At 51.8% G+C, this 17,240-nt stretch overlaps 1 protein-coding gene across 1 annotated transcript; it reads left to right on the top strand.

Moving 5' to 3' along the window:
* Positions 1-379: 379 nt before the first annotated feature.
* Positions 380-16,194, top strand: CMPK1 (cytidine/uridine monophosphate kinase 1). Its single transcript, XM_029046618.2, has 6 exons — positions 380-592; positions 9,883-10,029; positions 10,641-10,793; positions 12,848-12,924; positions 13,299-13,395; positions 14,849-16,194. The coding sequence occupies exons 1-6, from the start codon at positions 422-424 to the stop codon at positions 14,888-14,890; spliced, it is 687 nt and encodes a 228-aa protein (XP_028902451.1). The 5' UTR covers positions 380-421; the 3' UTR covers positions 14,891-16,194.
* The last annotated feature ends 1,046 nt before the right edge of the window (positions 16,195-17,240 follow it).

Raw genomic sequence — 17,240 nt, 5'->3', positions numbered from 1 at the left:
GAGGAGAAAAGGGGAAAAAAGGAACAGGGGAATAGGAAGATTGGCAAAGGGAAGAGGAGAAGACAGGAACGGGGGGAGTGGGACAAGTGGGAAAGGGAAGAGGAGAAAGGAGAAGAAAGGAAGAGGGGGAGTGGGCCAAGTGGGAAAGGGAAGAGGAGAAAGGAGAGGGGGAGTGGGGGGAAGACTGGGAAAGGGAAGAGGAGGAGAAAGGAAAACGATGAGGGCGGGTGAAGAAGGATGAGCGGGCAGAGATGACGAGGGGCAGAGGGCCGCACCGGCGGCCCCGGAAGGGTTTCCGTCTTCCTGCTGCCACCTCGGCGGTGTCGGTGGGTGGGTCCCGGTCCCGCCCTCGGCCGGTCCTGCCGGAGGAGGAGGAGGAGGAGGAGGCCCGGAGGAGGCCGCGGCCGGTGCGAGGCCGCGCATGCTCCTTCTCCTCCCCGCCCTCCGGCCGGTCCTGCGCTGGGCGCCGCGCCTCGCTCCCCTCCCGGCCGCCCTCCGCCTCCGCCCGCCGCCCCTCATGAAGCCCCTCGTCGTCTTCGTCCTCGGCGGCCCCGGCGCCGGCAAGGGCACCCAGTGCGGCCGCATCGTGGAGGTGAGCGGCCCAAACGCGGCCCGGCGGGGGACCGGGCCCGGAGGGGGGGAGGACTACAACTCCCGGCGTGCTCCGCGCCGCCTGCCGCCTCGCCCGCGGGGGCCCCCGGCGCGAGGCACGCTGGGAGTTGTAGTCCGACCCCCCCTCCTTTAGGAGGGATGGGGAAGGCCGCCCGGGGATGGATTTAAATGGGATTTGGGGTCTTTTGGGGGGGTCTTGCGTCCCCCTTCCAACCCCGGCACCGTCCCGCTGCCGGAGGAGCTGCCGGGGAGCGGGATCCGTCCCTGGCCTCAAATCCAAGGCGCAGGGAAGGCGACAGGGCCCTGGGAGGGGAAAGGTCGCGGGTTCTAATTCCCACCCCGCTGGGTGACCTTGGGCGAGTGGCTTCGCGCCTCTGGGCCTCAGGTCCCTCCTCCGTCCACCAGACGTCATGGGTTCCCATCCCGAAGCTGCCACTTAATAATGTTGGTATTTGTTAAGCGCTTACTATGTGCAGAGCACTGTTCTAAGCGCTGGGATAAATACGGGGTAATTAGGTTGTCCCACGTGGGGCTCACAGTCTTAATCCCCATTTTACAGATGAGGTAACTGAGGCACAGAGAAGTGAAGTGACTTGCCCACAGTCACCCAGCTGACAAGTGGCAGAGCCGGAATTCGAACCCATGACCTCTGACTCCCAGGCTCTTTCCACTGAGCCACGCTGCTTCTCCACTTCTCAGCTGGGTGACTGGGCAATAATAATAATAATGATGTTGGTATTTGTTAAGTGCTTACTATGTGCAGAGCACTGTTCTAAGCGCTGGGGGAGATACAGGGTCATCAGGTTGTCCGTTCCCCCCCCCCCCGCCCCCGAGGCTCACAGTTAATCCCCGTTTCACAGATGAGGTCACTGAGGCCCAGTGAAGTGACTTGCCCACAGTCACCCAGCTAACAATTGGCAGAGCTGGGATTCGAACCATGACCTCTGACTCCCAAGCCCGTGCTCTTTCCACTGAGCCACGATGCTTCTCACTTCACTGGGCCTCAGTGACCTCCTCTGTAAAATGGGGATTAAGACTGTGAGCCTCACGTGGGACAACCTGATGACCCCGTATCTACCCCAGCACTTAGAACAGTTCTCTGCACATAGTAAGCGCTTAACAACAAACACCAACATTATTATTATTATCTGTAAAGTGGGGACGGAGACTGCGAGCCCCGGGGGGGGCAGGGATGGGGTCCAACTCAATTAAAGCAGAGGCGCTCAGTGGAAAGGGCCCGGGCTTGGGAGTCAGAGGTCATGGGTTCTAATCCCGGCTCCGCCGCTTGTCTGCGGTGTGACCTTGGGCAAGTCACTCAGCTGCCCTGTTACCTCATCTGTAAAATGGGGATGAAGACTGAGCCCTACGTGGGACAACCTGATTACCTTCTATCTACCCCAGCCCTCAGAACAGTGCTTGACACATAGTAAGCACTTAACAAATACCAACATTATTATTATGATCTACTGGCATCCACCCCAGCACTTAGTATAGTGCCTGGCACATAGTAAGTTCTTATCAAATGCCATTAATAATAATAATGTTGGTATTTGTTAAGCGCTTACTATGTGCCGAGCACTGTTCTAAGCGCTGGGGTAGACATAGGGGAATCAGGTTGTCCCATGTGGGGCTCACAGTCTTAATCCCCATTTTACAGATGAGGGAACTGAGGCATAGAGAAGTTAAGTGACTTGCCCACAGTCACACAGCCGACAAGTGGCAGAGCTGGGATTCGAACTCATGAGCCCTGACTCCAAAGCCCATGCTCTTTCCACTGAGCCACGCTGCTTCCCCAATTATCTTCCAGACTGTAAACTCGCTGTGGGCAGGGAATGTCACTATTATTACTGTCTTGTACCTTCTCATCTTTAAAACGAGGATTGAGACTGTGAGCTCCACGTGGGACAGGGACTGTGTCTTACTCGATTTGCTGGTATCCACCCCAGTGCTTAGCACAGTGCCTGGCACATAGTAAATGCTTACCAGATACCATTTTCTTCTAGACTGTAAGCTCGCTGTGGGCAGAGGATGTTAACCGTTTATTGTAGTTTCCCAAGAGCTTAGAACAGCGCTCTGCACCCAGTAAGCGCTCAGTAAATACGATCGAATGAATTGACTATTTATTGAGTGCTTCCTGAGAGCAGGGTGCTGTGCTAGGCGCTCGGGACAGTCCGATACAACAGGATCAGTCCGTAAACGCCGTCCAAAATAGGGTGAAGGAGTCCGGTTGGGAAAGGAAAGGAGAAAAGGTTGAGGGAGAAGGAGCGAGCCCAAACGCCTGGAGAAAGGCAAAAGGAGAAGAGATGGAGATATGGAGGACATGGAAAATAGGGATCCGAACGGCATTCCCACTCTCCTTTCCTGTCCCGAAGCCCCTCCAACTTGGGGGGAAGGAATTTCATCCCTTCCCTCTCCCACTGAATTCTTTAAAATCCCCAATTGCGGGATGATGCTCCCAGTGAAAGAAGTTGCTTTTTTCATAAAACCAACAAAAACACCTCCTGGCAGGGTTGTAAAAATCGAGTGCCCCGGGGCTTTATTGGGACCGGCAGCTCTGCCCTTGGTAATTAAAAAGTGAAACCAGTGAAATTAAAAAAGTGAAATTAAAAAGGAAACCAAGGAAATGGTAGCTTCTCCAGCCCTCACCTTTTCCTTCGCTTGCTCTCGATCCTTTTTTAGAAGGCAACCGGAAGAGGGGACTCCCCAAACCTTGGACGTCAACACCATCTCAACCCAAAGAGCCTTTTCCCTTGATTCCTTTGCCGTTTTTCTAGTGTTTTCTCTCAGCGTCATGAAAATATATCCTTAAGCTTAATGCTGAACAAAATTGCTTTTCTAATTGCTACACAATTGCCTTGTGTCAATGGACCCGAATATTTTCTTTGACTCATAACTCCACACCCAAGCTAATCTCGTCCTTGCCAACCTAATGGGTCCAAAGTAAATGCCAAGTTCAAGAAGGAGTGTGCCAGGGTCTGGTGACTGGACTGTCAAATTCTTGAGGGCAGAGATAGTATTTACCAACTCTATTGTATTGACCGATTCGTTGTGATGTCTTAACCCCTGCAGTAATTTGGGCAAGAAAGCCCCCTTCAGTGGTCTTTGACCGTTTCGGACTTTATGACAGAAATTCAGAAATGGTCTAGTGGAAGGAGCATGGGCCTGGGGGTCAGAGGACTGGGGTTCTAATTGCGGCACCGCCGTGTGTCTGCTGGGTGACTTTGGGGAAGTCATTTCACTTCTCTGTACCTCAGTTACCTCATCTGTAAAATGGGGATTAAGACTGTGAGCCCCATGTGGGACAGATGAGGTAACTGAGGCCAGTGAAGTTCAGTGACTTGCCCAAGGTCACACAGCAGACAAGTGGCCCAGCTGGGATTAAAACCCGGGTCCTACTGACTACCAGGCCTATGCTCTATCCACTAAACCATCGTGCTTCTCTGTAAAATGGGGATTAAGACTGTGAGCCCTGTGTCCAACTTGATGATCTTGTATTTACCTCAGCACTTAATATAATAATAATGATGGCATTTTTAAGTGCTTACTATATGCAGAGCACTGTTCTAAGCACTGGGGGGATACAAGGTGATCAGGTTGTCCCACGTGGGGTTCACAGTTTTACTCCCCATTTTACAGATGAGGTACCTGAGGCACAGAGAATAATAATAATAATGTTGGTATTTGTTAAGCGCTTACTACGTGCAGAGCACTGTTCTCAGCGCTGGGGTAGATACAGGGGAATGAGGTTGACCCACGTGAGGCTCACAGTCTTCATCCCCATTTTCAGATGAGGGAACTGAGGCACAGAGAAGTGAAGTGACTTGCCCAAAGTCACCCAGCTGGCAAGCGGTGGAGCCGGGATTAGAACTCACCACCTCTGACTCCCAAGCCCGAGCTCTTTCCACTGAGCCACGCTGCTTCTCTAATGCCTGCCACAAAGCAAGCACTTAAATACTATTTTTCTTAAACAAATCGTCCTCTTTCGACCCCCCCGAGACAGTCCCTTGGCCTCCCTGGGCCCCAGTTTTCCCACGTGTGAAACGGACAGGGCAGGGTCAGCAGCAGGTAGGGCCTGGGGCCCCAACCTAGCGGGCGTGGTTGAGACGTGGCATGTTGGCCTCGGGATCCGGGCTCTTCCACTCCCTCTTCCTCCTCTGGAAGCGAGCCCGAAGGGAGAGAAGGAGCCCCGAGCAGCTTCCCTCAACACCCAGGCTGGCTTCTCCAAGAAGCAGCGTGGCTTAGTGGATAGATTACGGGCCTGGGAATCAGAAGGAGCTGGGTTCTAATCCTAGCTCCGCCACGCGTCTGCTCTGTGGCCCGGGGCAAGTCACTTCACTTCTCTGGGCCTCCGTGAAAAGGGGGATGAAGACTGTGAGCCCCAGGAGGGACCCGATTACCTTATCTCTACCTCAGCGCTTAGAACGGCGGCGAATATTAAGCGCTTAACAAGCACCATCATTTTTTTTTCCCCATCGGGGCCGCTGGCCTAATTGCCAGAGAGCTGAGACCCCCATAGTGGGGATGGCCGGCTTGTGGGGAGGGGGGCTCTCGGGCTGTTCGCTTGAAGATTTTGCAGAGATGAAAAACAGGCCTGTGGAAAAACAAGCGGCGGGGGGGGGGGGGGGGGGGGGGGGCGGGAGGTGGAGAAGCCGCCCCCATCCAGATGAGGTGACTGGGCCGGAAGCAAAGAGGTAAATGGCTCTAATGGTCAGATAAATAGGCACAATAATGGACATTTACGCAGTGCCCATTAGGAGACAGGAAATGGGGGAGTGGGAGAGCCTCAGACTTGAAAACAAAACAACTGCCATTGCGAGGTAAGAGGTCAGGCCGGCAACAATCCCGGGGCATTTTGAGATGGAGTCAGGTAGGATTGGATCCAGTGAACGGGGAGGCAGCTCTGGGGGTCAGGTTCTAACCCCGGTTCTGACGTGGGTCCAGAGGAGAGAGCCCGATTCTGGGTCTCCCTCCTTTCTCCTGCCCGTCCCTCGGCCAGTAGGAGTCAAAGATCCGGACGGTCAGGGACTAAGCGGCGGTGTGGCTTAGTAGCTAGAGCATGGGCCTGGGGGTCAGAAAGACCTGGGTTCTAATCCCAGCTCCACCACATGTCTGCTGTGCGACCTTGGGGAAGTCATTTCACTCCTCTGGGCCTCAGTTCCCTCATCTGTCAAGTGGGGATTAAAAGTGTGAGTCCCATGAAGGACAGGGACTCTGTCCAACTTGATTAACTTGTATCTATCCCAGTGGTTAGAACAGTGCTTGGCACAAAGTAAGCGCTTAATAGGAGGTTAGCCCATTTCAGGTACCCCAGGGCTCGCCCCTTCTGGTTTCTGGCACCTGGCCCCACCGGGCTGATGGTGAGACCTTAGCCCTGAGCCGTTCCTGGCCCCTGACTCTGGCCCAAGGCCGGGCTCAGCTGAGCCTGTTCACAGGCCATCCCGTCATCAATGGCCAAAGGGCAAACAAGGTGGGGGGAGACTGGCAGGGCCCCACCCCCAGGAGATCTATTTTGCAATCAATCGTGGTATTTATTGAGCGCCTACTACATGCAGTGAACCGTACTAAGCTTTGGGAGAACACAATACGACAGAATTAGCAATAAGCAGGACAGTCGGGCAGGGGTTCTCCTCCAAGGGGGAGGTAGGAAGACCACCAAGACGGGAAGTCCACGTAGAGAGCCTATAAAACAAATACCCCCTGCTTATCAGACACCTGTGGGAGTACTGGGAGTGCATTCAGAGTGCCTGCTGGGCCCAGGAGCACTGTATCTGGGCTTTGGGAGCACTGTGTCTGCGCACTGAGAACATCGTGTCCGGGCATCAGACCGGTGATATCCTTAGAGGCCCCTTTGGCCATAGGGGCGAGCCTCAGTGAAGTAAAGTTTTAAGGAGACCCACAGATACACCTATGCACACTTGTGTGAGCGCACACAAACGCACGTGTGCACAAACACACGGACACACACAGACACACACACCCCCTTCCCCCCCATGTCTGGGAGTGGGTGGGTGTGTCTGTGTGTCCACAGATGAGTCCATCAGTCCAGAACAGTGTCAGGAGAAGCCTCAAAACAAATTACAGAGATCGTCTCAGTTCTTTCCCAAAGTCACACAGAAGACATAATAATAATAATTATGGTATTTAAGTGCTTACTATGTGATGAGGATGATGATGTTGGTATTTGTTAAGCACTTACTATGTGCAGAGCACTGTTCTAAGTGCTGGGGAAGACACGGGGGAATCAGGTTGTCCCACATGGGGCTCACAGTCTTCATCCCCATTTTACAGATGAGGTAACTGAGGCACAGAGAAGTGAAGCGACTTGCCCACAGTCACACAGCTGGCAAGTGGCAGAGCCGGGATTTGAACTCATGACCTCTGACTCCAAACCCCTGGCTCTTTCCACTGAGCCACGCTGCTTCTCAGTGCTGCCAAGCACTGGTCTAAGTGCCGGGGTAGATACAGGGTAATCAGGTTGTCGTACATGGTGGCAGCGTAACTCAGTAGAAAGAGCCCGGGCTTGGGAATCAGAGGTCATGGGTTCGAATCCCGGCTCTGCCACTTGTCAGCTTTGTGACTGTGGGCAAGTCACTTAACTTCTCTGTGCCTCAGTTCCCTCATCTGTAAAATGGGGATTAAGACTGCGAGCCTCACATGGGACAACCTCATTACCCTGTATCTCCCCCAGCGCTTAGAACAGTGCTCGGCACATAGTAAGCGCTTAACAAATACCACCATCATCATCACAGTTTTAATCCACGTTTTACAGATGAGCTAACTGAGGCTCAGAGAAGTTAAGTGGCTCACCGAAGGTCACCCAGCAGACAAGTGGCAGAGGAGGGATTAGAACCCACGTCCTCTGACTCCCAGGCCCGGGCTCTTTCTGCTAGGCCGCGCTGCTTCCCCGTGGGCGGTGGGAGCGCCGGCTTCAGCCCCCCAAGGCCCCCGTGGACTGAGTTCTAGCGGGGACGTTAGCAGGGGTCCAGTAATTAGGTGGTCCCAGGAGTGACCAACCAGCAGGGACCTTATTTCCTTCTAACCGGCAGAGCCGTGAGGCCCCTGGTAGTACTGGACATTGGGATGGGGCATCTACATTTCATAAAAGCAGAAGTGAGAGTCCGGCCGTGCGAGCCAGCCACCTGAAGTGTTTCGGCCGAAGGAGTTTTCACCGGACGCTAGAATAAACGCACTTGCGCTGCCGGAGGGTTTTAGAAGCGTTAAGCATAACGAACCCCTTTTTTTCCGTGAGCTAAGAAGGGGAGGAGAAGGCTTGTTTTTGCTAAAGGTTGAGCTTGGCCTCTGCAAAACTGGGCTGTCCATATCAGTAATTTATTTACATTAATGTCTAAACTGTAAGCTCATTGTGGGCAGGGAATGTGTCTGTTTATTCAATAGCATTTATTGAGCGCTTACTTTGTGCAGAGCACAGTACTAAGCGCTTGGAATGTATAAATCGGTAACAGAGACAGTCCCTGCCCTTTGATGGGCTTACAGTTACTTTGGACTCTCCCGAACGCTTAGTACGGTGCTGTACACACAGTAAGTCCTCAAATACAGTTGAATGAATGAAAATCAGGCTCCTTGGGCAGGTCACTCAATCAATGGTGGTATTATTAAGCGTGTACTATGTGCAGAGCACTGTACTAAGGCATCTGAGAGTATGAAGTGGGAATGGGGGCGGGGGAGCGGTCAGCGTCGACTCAGAGCAAAATCTTCATCCTGCATCGGGGGGAGGCGAAAGGGATTTAAGAGAAATTTAAATCTGGGGAGTGAGGTTATCAATCAGCCGTCGGGCTCTCTGAAGCGGGCCGGGAAAACTAGATTGGGAATTGAAGAATGGGAAGGGAGAGGATCCAGGGGGAAGGAATTTACTGGAGTTAGGAGGTGGTGGATGGGTTTTCATGGCTCTCTGCAGCCCACATGTGGAGCAGTATCAGGGAAAACCTGATTAGGGATCTGAAGATCCAAGCTCCCCACTTTTCTGCCGTATGACCTTGGGCAGGTCACTTCACTTCCCTGTGCCTCAGTTACCTCATCTGTAAAATGGGGATTGAGACCGTGAGCCCCACCTGGGACGGGGACTGAACGCAACCCGATTTGCTTGTATCCACCCCAGTGCTTAGTACAGTGCCTGGCACATAGTGAGCGCTTAACAAATACCACAGTTATTATTGAAGAAGGGGACCGGAGGGGGTTCCTGGGGAGAAGGAATTTACAGGAGTTGGGAGGAGGTGGGAAGATTTCCATGGGCACAGCAGCAACTTTTAGCCATTCAAATGTGTCGGGTTTGGCCGTTCTACAGAGACTTTTTCTGTTGCCATTTATTTTAAAGCCAAACTGGAATTCTCTAGTGGAACAGCTGATTTTTTTTTTTTAAATTCAATCCAAGAAGTGATCTACTTGCAGAAACCTATTTTAAGGCAGTGTTAAACCTGCAGATGGAAACGCTCCACCCTCCCAAGCCCAATTTCTAAAGGAGAGTCAGCTTGAAACGATGCGATTTTTTAAAGCAGCATGAGAAGCAGCGTGGCTTTGTGGTTAGAGCACGGCCTGCGATTCAGAAGGACTTGGCTTCTAATCCCATTTTCCCAACATGTCTGCTGTGTGACCTTGGGCAAGTCACTTCACTTTTCTGGGCCTCAGTGACCTCATCTGTAAGATGGAGTTGAATAATAAGAATAATGGTATTTGTTAAGCACGTACCATGTGCCAGGTACTGTACTGAATGCTAGCATGGATACAAGAAAATTGGGTGGGACTCTGTCCCATGTGGGGCTCACAGTTTCCCTCCCCATTTTACAGATGAGGTAACTGAGACCCGGAGAAGTGAAATGACTTGCCCAAGGTCACACAGCAGACAAGTGGCAGAGTGAGGATTAGAACTCATGACCCTCTGACTCCCAATCCCATGTTCTACCCACTATGCCGTGCTGCTTCTCACTAAACCATGGTGCTTCTCACTATGCCATGTCAGCCCCTTGTGGGACAGGGACGATGTATCCGCCCCAGCGCTTAGAACAGTGCTTGGCACACAGTAAGCGCTGTACAGGTACCATAATCATGCGCCGAATCAGTGAGATAATTCGAGTGGAAACAATCTCAGGCTTAGAGGAGGGAGAGCAGGGCTTCTCCCCATTTTCTAGAGGAGGAGATGCACAACAGAAGCCCACAAGATCCCACAGCGGGCCGGGGGTTGGGGGCGAGCCGGGATTCGAACAGGGGAAGGGGTCGGCCCGTTCCGATTTCCGCGTTCTGCGCTGCCATTTTCAGAAGTACGGCTACACGCACCTTTCGGCCGGGGATCTCCTCCGAGCCGAGCGGAAGAGGCCCGGCTCTCAGTACGGCGAGCTCATCGAGAAGTACATCCGGGAAGGAAAGATCGTGCCCGTTGAGATTACCATCAGCTTGCTGAAGAGGGTGAGGCTCCTTCCCCGTCCGTTGGGGAGGCATCCTTCCGTGGGGGCTTAGGAGACGCTTTGTGGGGCGGGGGGAGGGAGGGGAAACTCAGGGAATTTTGCCTGTAGTCGTAATAGGAGGAGGAGGAATAATGGTAGCCTTTGCTGCCGTGGCCGTCAGCCATTTTTTAAGAATCGGGGGAGCCGGGATTCAAACCCAGGTCTCCTGACTCCCAGGGTCGTGCTTTGTCCCCAGACGCAGAGCAGAACTGGGAGACTGAATGCTTGTTGTGGGCAGAGAATGTCACTGTTTATTGTTGTACCGTACTTTCCCAAGCTTTTAGTACAGTGCTCTGCACACAGTAAGCGCTCAAGAAATATGATTGAATGAATTTTAAGCTCCTTGTGGGCAGAGAACATGTCACTTCTCCGTTTTGCCCTTTCCAAGCACTTAGTACAGCACAAGGTCCTCAGAGGGCGCTCAGTAGATACCGTTGCTACCACGGCTCCTCGAAGGGCCGAGCCCTAACCACTGGTCGTCCACCCTCTAACCCCTGCCTCGTTGGTCCCGTCTGTACGTCGCGCCCATTATCTGCCGCGCTCTTGAGGGCAGGGTCTCTCTCGTTCCCCCAGGAGATGGATGAAACCATGGCCGCCAACGTCCAGAAGAGCAAATTTTTGATCGACGGCTTCCCCCGGAACCAGGACAACCTCCAAGGCTGGAACAAGACCATGGAGGGGAAAGCGGACGTGGCTTTTGTTCTCTTCTTCGACTGCGACAACGAGGTGATGCTTTTCCCATCCCCTGTCTATCCTGGGGGCTAGCGGAACCCCCAAAGTGGCTTTAAGGATTGAGGGGTGGTCCCCTGCCGCCCTCTGTAATTCAGATAGTCCAGGTGGCAACCGTCCCCCGTGCCGATCCCTCCCCGCCAAACCTTTAGCAGCGTGGCTTAGGGGAAAAAACACGGACCTGGGAGTCAGAGGGCCTGGGTTCTGATCTCTCCCTTCGCCTCTTTTACAGTCTTGGGCGAGTCACTTCACTTTTCTGTGCCTCGGCATCTTCCTCCATAAAATGGAGATTCAATCCTCACTCTCCCTCCTCCTTAGACCGTGCCTCGTGGAGGCCGGGGACCACATCAGAACCGATTGTCTTGTATCCACCCCAGCACTTAGTACAGCGTTCGACACGCTGTAAGCACTTAATAAATATTACAACGGACCTTTAGTCCAGAGCCTTCCCCCTCTAAGTACCCTTGCCTTTCCCCGGCGATCGGATGACGGTTGGCTCTTTGCGGCTGCTCGCGTTTTCTCCTTACTTAGTTAGCTCCCTGGTAGGGGGTAGGATCGGGTGGTCTCAATTTTCTGGTCGTCGTGGGATCGTACTCTCCAAGCGCCCCTTAAATGCTACTAACTGAGGTAAAATCATGGTGATTTGAAGGGGGTCCCAGCTGCTCGTGAAAATAGGAGGGATTCAGGCCTCTGTTTGCGACCGGTCGGAAATGTACAAGCTCAGCCCGGGCATTGTTTAAAGATACAGCCTCCTCCTTCTCCATCTGGTGGGGAAAATATGTTTTCATTCAGTCACCAGAGTTCACGTGAGCGCGTCACCCTAACTGGAGAACCGAAGAGTTTTGCTTGCGGTAGGCAAGAGACAGATTTAGGCAGGACAATGCGACGTTTGGCTATTTGTGGTGTTCCTGACAAGAGAGCAGAAACAGGATTGAGTTCATAGCCCAAAGCTCGAACGTAATAGGTTAATAATATGTCCTAAGTGGAACCACATCAACATATAGATCTTCTTTTTATTGCGGTCAGGGAAAAACGCAGAGGAAACTCTGAGTCATGAACAAATTCTCATTACGCGCTGGACTCTTTTAACCTGGTTTGTATAAACCGAACCACATGTTTAAACTAAAAAAGACTCCGTGCGTTGATTAATGAATTAGAGACGGCGAATTGGAAGCAGGGCTCTCTCCGCCTTTGTCTTTTTCAGGGTTGGAAGTTGCTGCTAATCTCTGGCTATGTTGTTACTGTCGGTCTCCCCTACTAGAGGGTTAGCGACTTGAAGGCAGGGGGGCAATATGAGCGAGTGGATAGAGCCCAGGCATGGGAGGCGGAACAACTGGGTTCAGATCTTCCTCGTGTCCCTGACCAAAGGACTTAAGGTCTCGAGGCCTCAGTTGCCACCTCTGTAAAATGGGGTTAAGGTACCTGCTCTCCCCCACCTTAGACTGCAAGCCCCATGTCGGGCAGGGACTGTATCCGATCTGCTTATATTGTATAAATCACATCATTTAGTACTTAACAAATAGCCCCGTAATTATCATCCTGCCTCTTATCTCTACTGCGCTCTCCCAAGCACTCAGTACAGTGCTGTGCACCCAGTAGGCGCTCAGTACATACCTTTCATCGACTGTCAATCCCACTAGACTGGAAGCTGTTTCTGGATGGGCAACAGGTCTATTCAGTCGCATCTCCTCCAAGAGGTCTTCCCTGCCTAAGCCCTCTTTTCCTTTTCTTCCAGTCCCTTCTGCATTTCCCTGACTTCCTCCCATTATATATCCTCCCTTCCCAGTCCCACGGGACTTTCTATTAATGTCTGTCTCCACCTCTAGACTGTAAACTTGTTGTGGGCAGGGAATGTGATTGTTATATTGTTAGTATATGCTTAGTGTAGAGTAGGGTAGGGTTACTCTGTGCACAGTAAGCGCTCAATTAATATGATTAATTGGTCTTTTGTGCTTGCCCAAGCGCTTAGGACAGACCTCTACAAGCAGTAGAGACTCAGGTAAATGTGATTGATTGATTGATTGATTAACAGAGTGATTTTTCTTTGCCAGGTCTGCATTGAGCGCTGTCTGGAGAGAGGCAGAAGCAGTGGAAGAAGTGATGACAACAGAGAGAGTCTAGAAAAGAGGTACCGTGGGTTTCCTAGACTGGGCATTCTATAAATCAATCAGTTGTATATATGGAGCGCTTACTGAGTGCAGGGCACTGTAGTAAGTGCTTGGGAAGCTGCAAAATAAGAGTTGGTAGGCATGTTCCCTGCCCACAAGGAGCAGCCAGTCTAGAGACTGGAAGCATTGGCAGGGAGACCCTTCTCTGAGCGTTTGGGGTGTCTGCCTCTAATCAGCCGGGGGGCCGTGGGAGGGTTCTAGGTCCACTTTTGCCTCCTGGATGCTCAGGTGACAGAAGGAGGGCAGAGGGAGAAGCGAGACGCGTGGCGGTCGGAATTGGAGGCCGGAATTGGTTGACCCTCTCTCCCCCGTCCCCGGCTGGTCTCGGTTTCAGGATTCAGACTTACCTGCAGTCCACCAAACCCATCATCGACCTCTATGAGAAAATGGGAAAGGTCAGGAAGGTGGACGCCTCCAAGTCGGTGGACGAGGTAGGCCTGGGGAGTCGGGGCGGGGTGTGAGGGGACAACGGATGTGCCCCCCAACCGCCGCTGACAAATAAGGCGGTCAGGCCGCGCTGGGGGGTTCTTCCCCGGCTCGGCCCAGGGGAGGAAGACAATATGAGACGCAGCTTTGAGTAGTGGTTAGAACACGGACCTGGGAGTCAGAAGGACCTAGCTTCGAATGCCAGCTCTGCCCCTTGTCTGCTATGTGACCTTGGGCAAGGCACTTAATAATTATTTGTTAAGCGCTTACTATGTGCCAAGCACTGTTCCAAGTACTGGTGTAGATACAAGGTAATCAGGTTGGACACAGTCCCTGTCCCACATGGGGCTCACAGTCTTCATCCCCATTTTAAAGATGAGGGACCTGAGGCACAGAGAAGTGAAGTGACATGTCCAAGGTCTCACAGCAGACAAGTGGCGGAGCCTGGAGTAGAGCCCACGTCCTCTGACTCCCAAGTCCGTGCTCTTGCCACTAGGCAATGGTGCTCACTTCTCTTTATCTCAGTTACCTCATCTGTAAAATGAGGATTAAGACTGTGAGCCCCAAGTAGGACGTTGACTGTGTCCAATCTTATTAGCTTGTTTTTACCCCAGCACTTACAATAGTGCCTGGCACCTAGTAAGCGCTTAACAAATACCATAAAAAAGAGGGGAGAATGGTGTGGCTCTGCAGGAGGGGAAGCTGGATGAAGTCACTCACCTGATTTGGATGAAGTCACCTGCCTGATTTGGAGGTCACCAACCTAGATATAGAAAAACGAGATCCTTTTCCTCGGGCCTGTTCTTTATACAACCGTGGAGCTGCTCCAGTGCCTAGCACAGTGTTTTGGCATATAGTAAGCAGTCAATAAATGCTGTGATAACCGTGGTCATTAATCAATCAGTTATATTTCTTGAGGGCTTACTAAGTGCAGAGCACTGTACTAAGCTCACGAGGGAGTCCAGTACAGCAGAATTGGCAGACACGCTCCCTGCCCATAATGAGGTTAACCAACCCAGGTCCGGTAGAGAGGGCTAGCAAAGGTCCACTTAGGCAGGCCCCACTGGTCACCCAGGGCTGTCAGAGTCCTATACGGAGTACTTGGGAGAGGACAATAGAGTTGGTAAACACAACTCCTGCCCTCAAGGAGCAGTCTGCAGTATGCAGAGCCCTGTTCTGAGCACCTGAGTATAGTAAATAGTCCCAATCCCGACCCCCAAGGAGCTGACGGTCAAATGTGTGCAGACCCCTGTGCCAAAGACCTGAGAGACTACAGTAAGGTTAGTAGCCACAATCCCCCCCCTCAAGGAGCTTCCGGTCTACAATCTGATGTCAATAGGATGGTGACTAATTGGCGGGCACAACTTCAGGGTTGCAGGATGCCCATGTGACACCAAAGCTCCGGGACCCTGGATGCCACTGAAATGCTCATTCGATCTCTCTCCCTTCTCTTTTCAGGTGTTTGACAGAGTCGTGACTATCTTTGACAAGGAAGGCTAGTCCCGACCCCAAAACCCGTTGGAAATCACCCTCGACTCTCACTCCGTTAGCTGCTACGACAGTCCTTCCTTTTTCTTCCTTTTTCTTTCCTTTTCTTCCCCCAGTTCATTGGCTTAAACTTTTTAGATCTCACTCCGGTTGGACGGCCGGACAGAAATCGATCTTAGATGAAATCGTTTATGAATCGTCAGTCTCTTCTCGTGGCTCCCGTAGGCAGTCCCGGAGTTCGGCCGTGAAGACCCGGTGGCTTGAACGGTGCCTCATTTTCTCTCCAGAAAGTGGCGGGGGGGGGGCGGGGGGGTCACCTCACAGTCCACCTCGGGGAGAGCCGGACCAGACAGGGTTCCCGGGGCTGGGGGTCCCCACTACACATTAAAGAGAATTCGAACCTGCTGTGTGGCTCTGTGGACCAGATTTCAGAACCCTCTGGGGCCTGAGGTGACTATGCGGAATGGAATGGTGACACAAAACCCGCTGCCTCAGGTTGTATTTTCTTTTTTTATGGTATTTGTTAAGCACTTAGTATGTGCCAGGCACCGTACTGAGCTCTGCGGTACATACAAGGTAATCAGACCGGACAGTCTGTGTCCCACAAGGGGCTCACAGTCTTAATCCCCATTTTACAGATGAGGGATTTTACAGTGAAATGACTTGCCCAAGGTCACACAGCGGGCAAGCGGCAGAGCTGGGATCAGAACCCAAGTCCTTCTGGCTCTCGGGCCCGGGTTCTATCCACAAGGCCACGCTACTTCTCTGTGAATATCTGAGCGTTGGTCCGCTAGATGACGGTCTCTGTCCAGTCGAGGGCTTGCTTTGGCCGTGGAGAAAGAGCGGCCTTCCTGAACGGACCCTCAGGTGACTGCCGAGATCATCCAGTCAGCGTCTGCTTTGCCTGAAGAGGAGGGATGGGAGGGCAGAAGTTTCAGAGGTTGGATCAAATTGAGTGTGTCCCCTTTACTACCCTTTAACGTGGGTTGCGAACAACCCCTCCCCACCCCCTACACACACCCCTCATCCTCTCAGGATCTGTAGGTGCAGACTGCCTCTGCAGTTCAGTTTTTGGAACAATTTAAAAGGAATTGTGGACACTCTCGACTTCAGTGAGTTTAAGTAATTAGAAGGGGTCTATTTAAAAAACAACTACAAAACTCCGGAGGTTAATTTTGTCATTTGTGTTTTGTTTTAATCGGGAAACCCATTATTTTTCCTATTTGTTTTTGGAGGATTAAAAAAGTAATAATTGCACTTTGATGGTCTGATGAGGAAAAAACAATAAATATGTCTCAAAGTGTTTGCTTCCCTAATCCTGTATCTTTGTTCGATAGAGCCTGCTGTGACGTTGATTTGCCTAGATGAGTGGGGTAATAAACACAATCGATGACACGGAATTAGCAAAAAGCTGGAAAGTGGGGAAGAAGAAGAAGAAGAACAGTGACCACTGTTAAGCACTTACTGTGTATTAAGCCCTGAGATAGATGTCAAATTATAAGATGGGATTTAGTCCCTGTCCCACCATCTGTCTCATCCCCATTTTAAAGATGAAGAAAGGGAGGCCCAGAGAAATTGTGACTTGCCTAAGTCACACAGCAGTTCCCTAGCAAACACAGGATTCCCAACTCACCCTGGGTCCCGCTGCCTCCTCACTGTCTTCTTTCCAATCGCTGTTGTGCAGAACGATCGCTTTCTGGAGCAGTTTAGCCCCCACAAGGCTCCACGATGTCCCAAGGATGCGCAAATGTGCATCGTGGTTTCTGTTTTTAAAATTCAGAATGATACTTAAAGTACTGAGTGGAGAGAACCAGATTTGGGGTGAGGGAGGTCACATTCCTAGACACCGTTACATTTGATCCCTAGAGACATTCTTGAGCGTGAAAGTCGCTGCTTAAAATCGGATTCTCCAACACATTCTGTGTTTAAACAAGAGCCCTGGTCAATATTAACCTCAGAAATTTGGATTCAGAATATCTCGGTTTCTTGGAGGAGAGGATCGGAGACCGTTCCCCTGGCTAATTTGAAAAGTCATTCTTCCCCACGAGGGACTGACATCGGCTCAACAGAGGTGGAGTTGTGAAATGCAAACCCGACACAGACGTCTTTGACAGGTCCCTGAGCGCAGATGGAAAGAAATCTGTCAGGCGAGGTTCTAAATATTTATATTGATGTTGGGAAAGCAACCTTGAATTTTTCAAGAGCCCCGCTGACAGAAAGATGCTTTGTTTCCTCTCATCAGACGTCTTTCGGAGGTATTTGAGAACGGAAAGCAAGCAGCGTGGTAATCATTTAGTGGGAAGGCTGTTGGGTTTGTTTGTTTTTAAGTAGGAAGAATGGTTAGTGGGGGGTGAGTTTGGGG

Source organism: Ornithorhynchus anatinus, chromosome 18 (genome assembly GCF_004115215.2).
Source record: "Ornithorhynchus anatinus isolate Pmale09 chromosome 18, mOrnAna1.pri.v4, whole genome shotgun sequence".
NCBI lineage: Eukaryota > Metazoa > Chordata > Mammalia > Monotremata > Ornithorhynchidae > Ornithorhynchus > Ornithorhynchus anatinus.
Note: the sequence above shows the minus strand (reverse complement) of the source record. Positions and strands in the feature narration are given on the sequence as shown.

What these genes read in the sequence shown, in the direction of transcription:
- CMPK1 (XM_029046618.2), top strand. Translation starts at nt 422, where the DNA reads ATGCTCCTTCTCCTCCCCGCCCTCCGGCCGGTCCTGCGCTGGGCGCCG. An exon ending in AGAGAGAGTCTAGAAAAGAG is followed by an intron (nt 12,925 to 13,298) that starts GTACCGTGGGTT and finishes TCTCGGTTTCAG; the next exon opens with GATTCAGACTTACCTGCAGT. An exon ending in CCTCCAAGTCGGTGGACGAG is followed by an intron (nt 13,396 to 14,848) that starts GTAGGCCTGGGG and finishes TTCTCTTTTCAG; the next exon opens with GTGTTTGACAGAGTCGTGAC.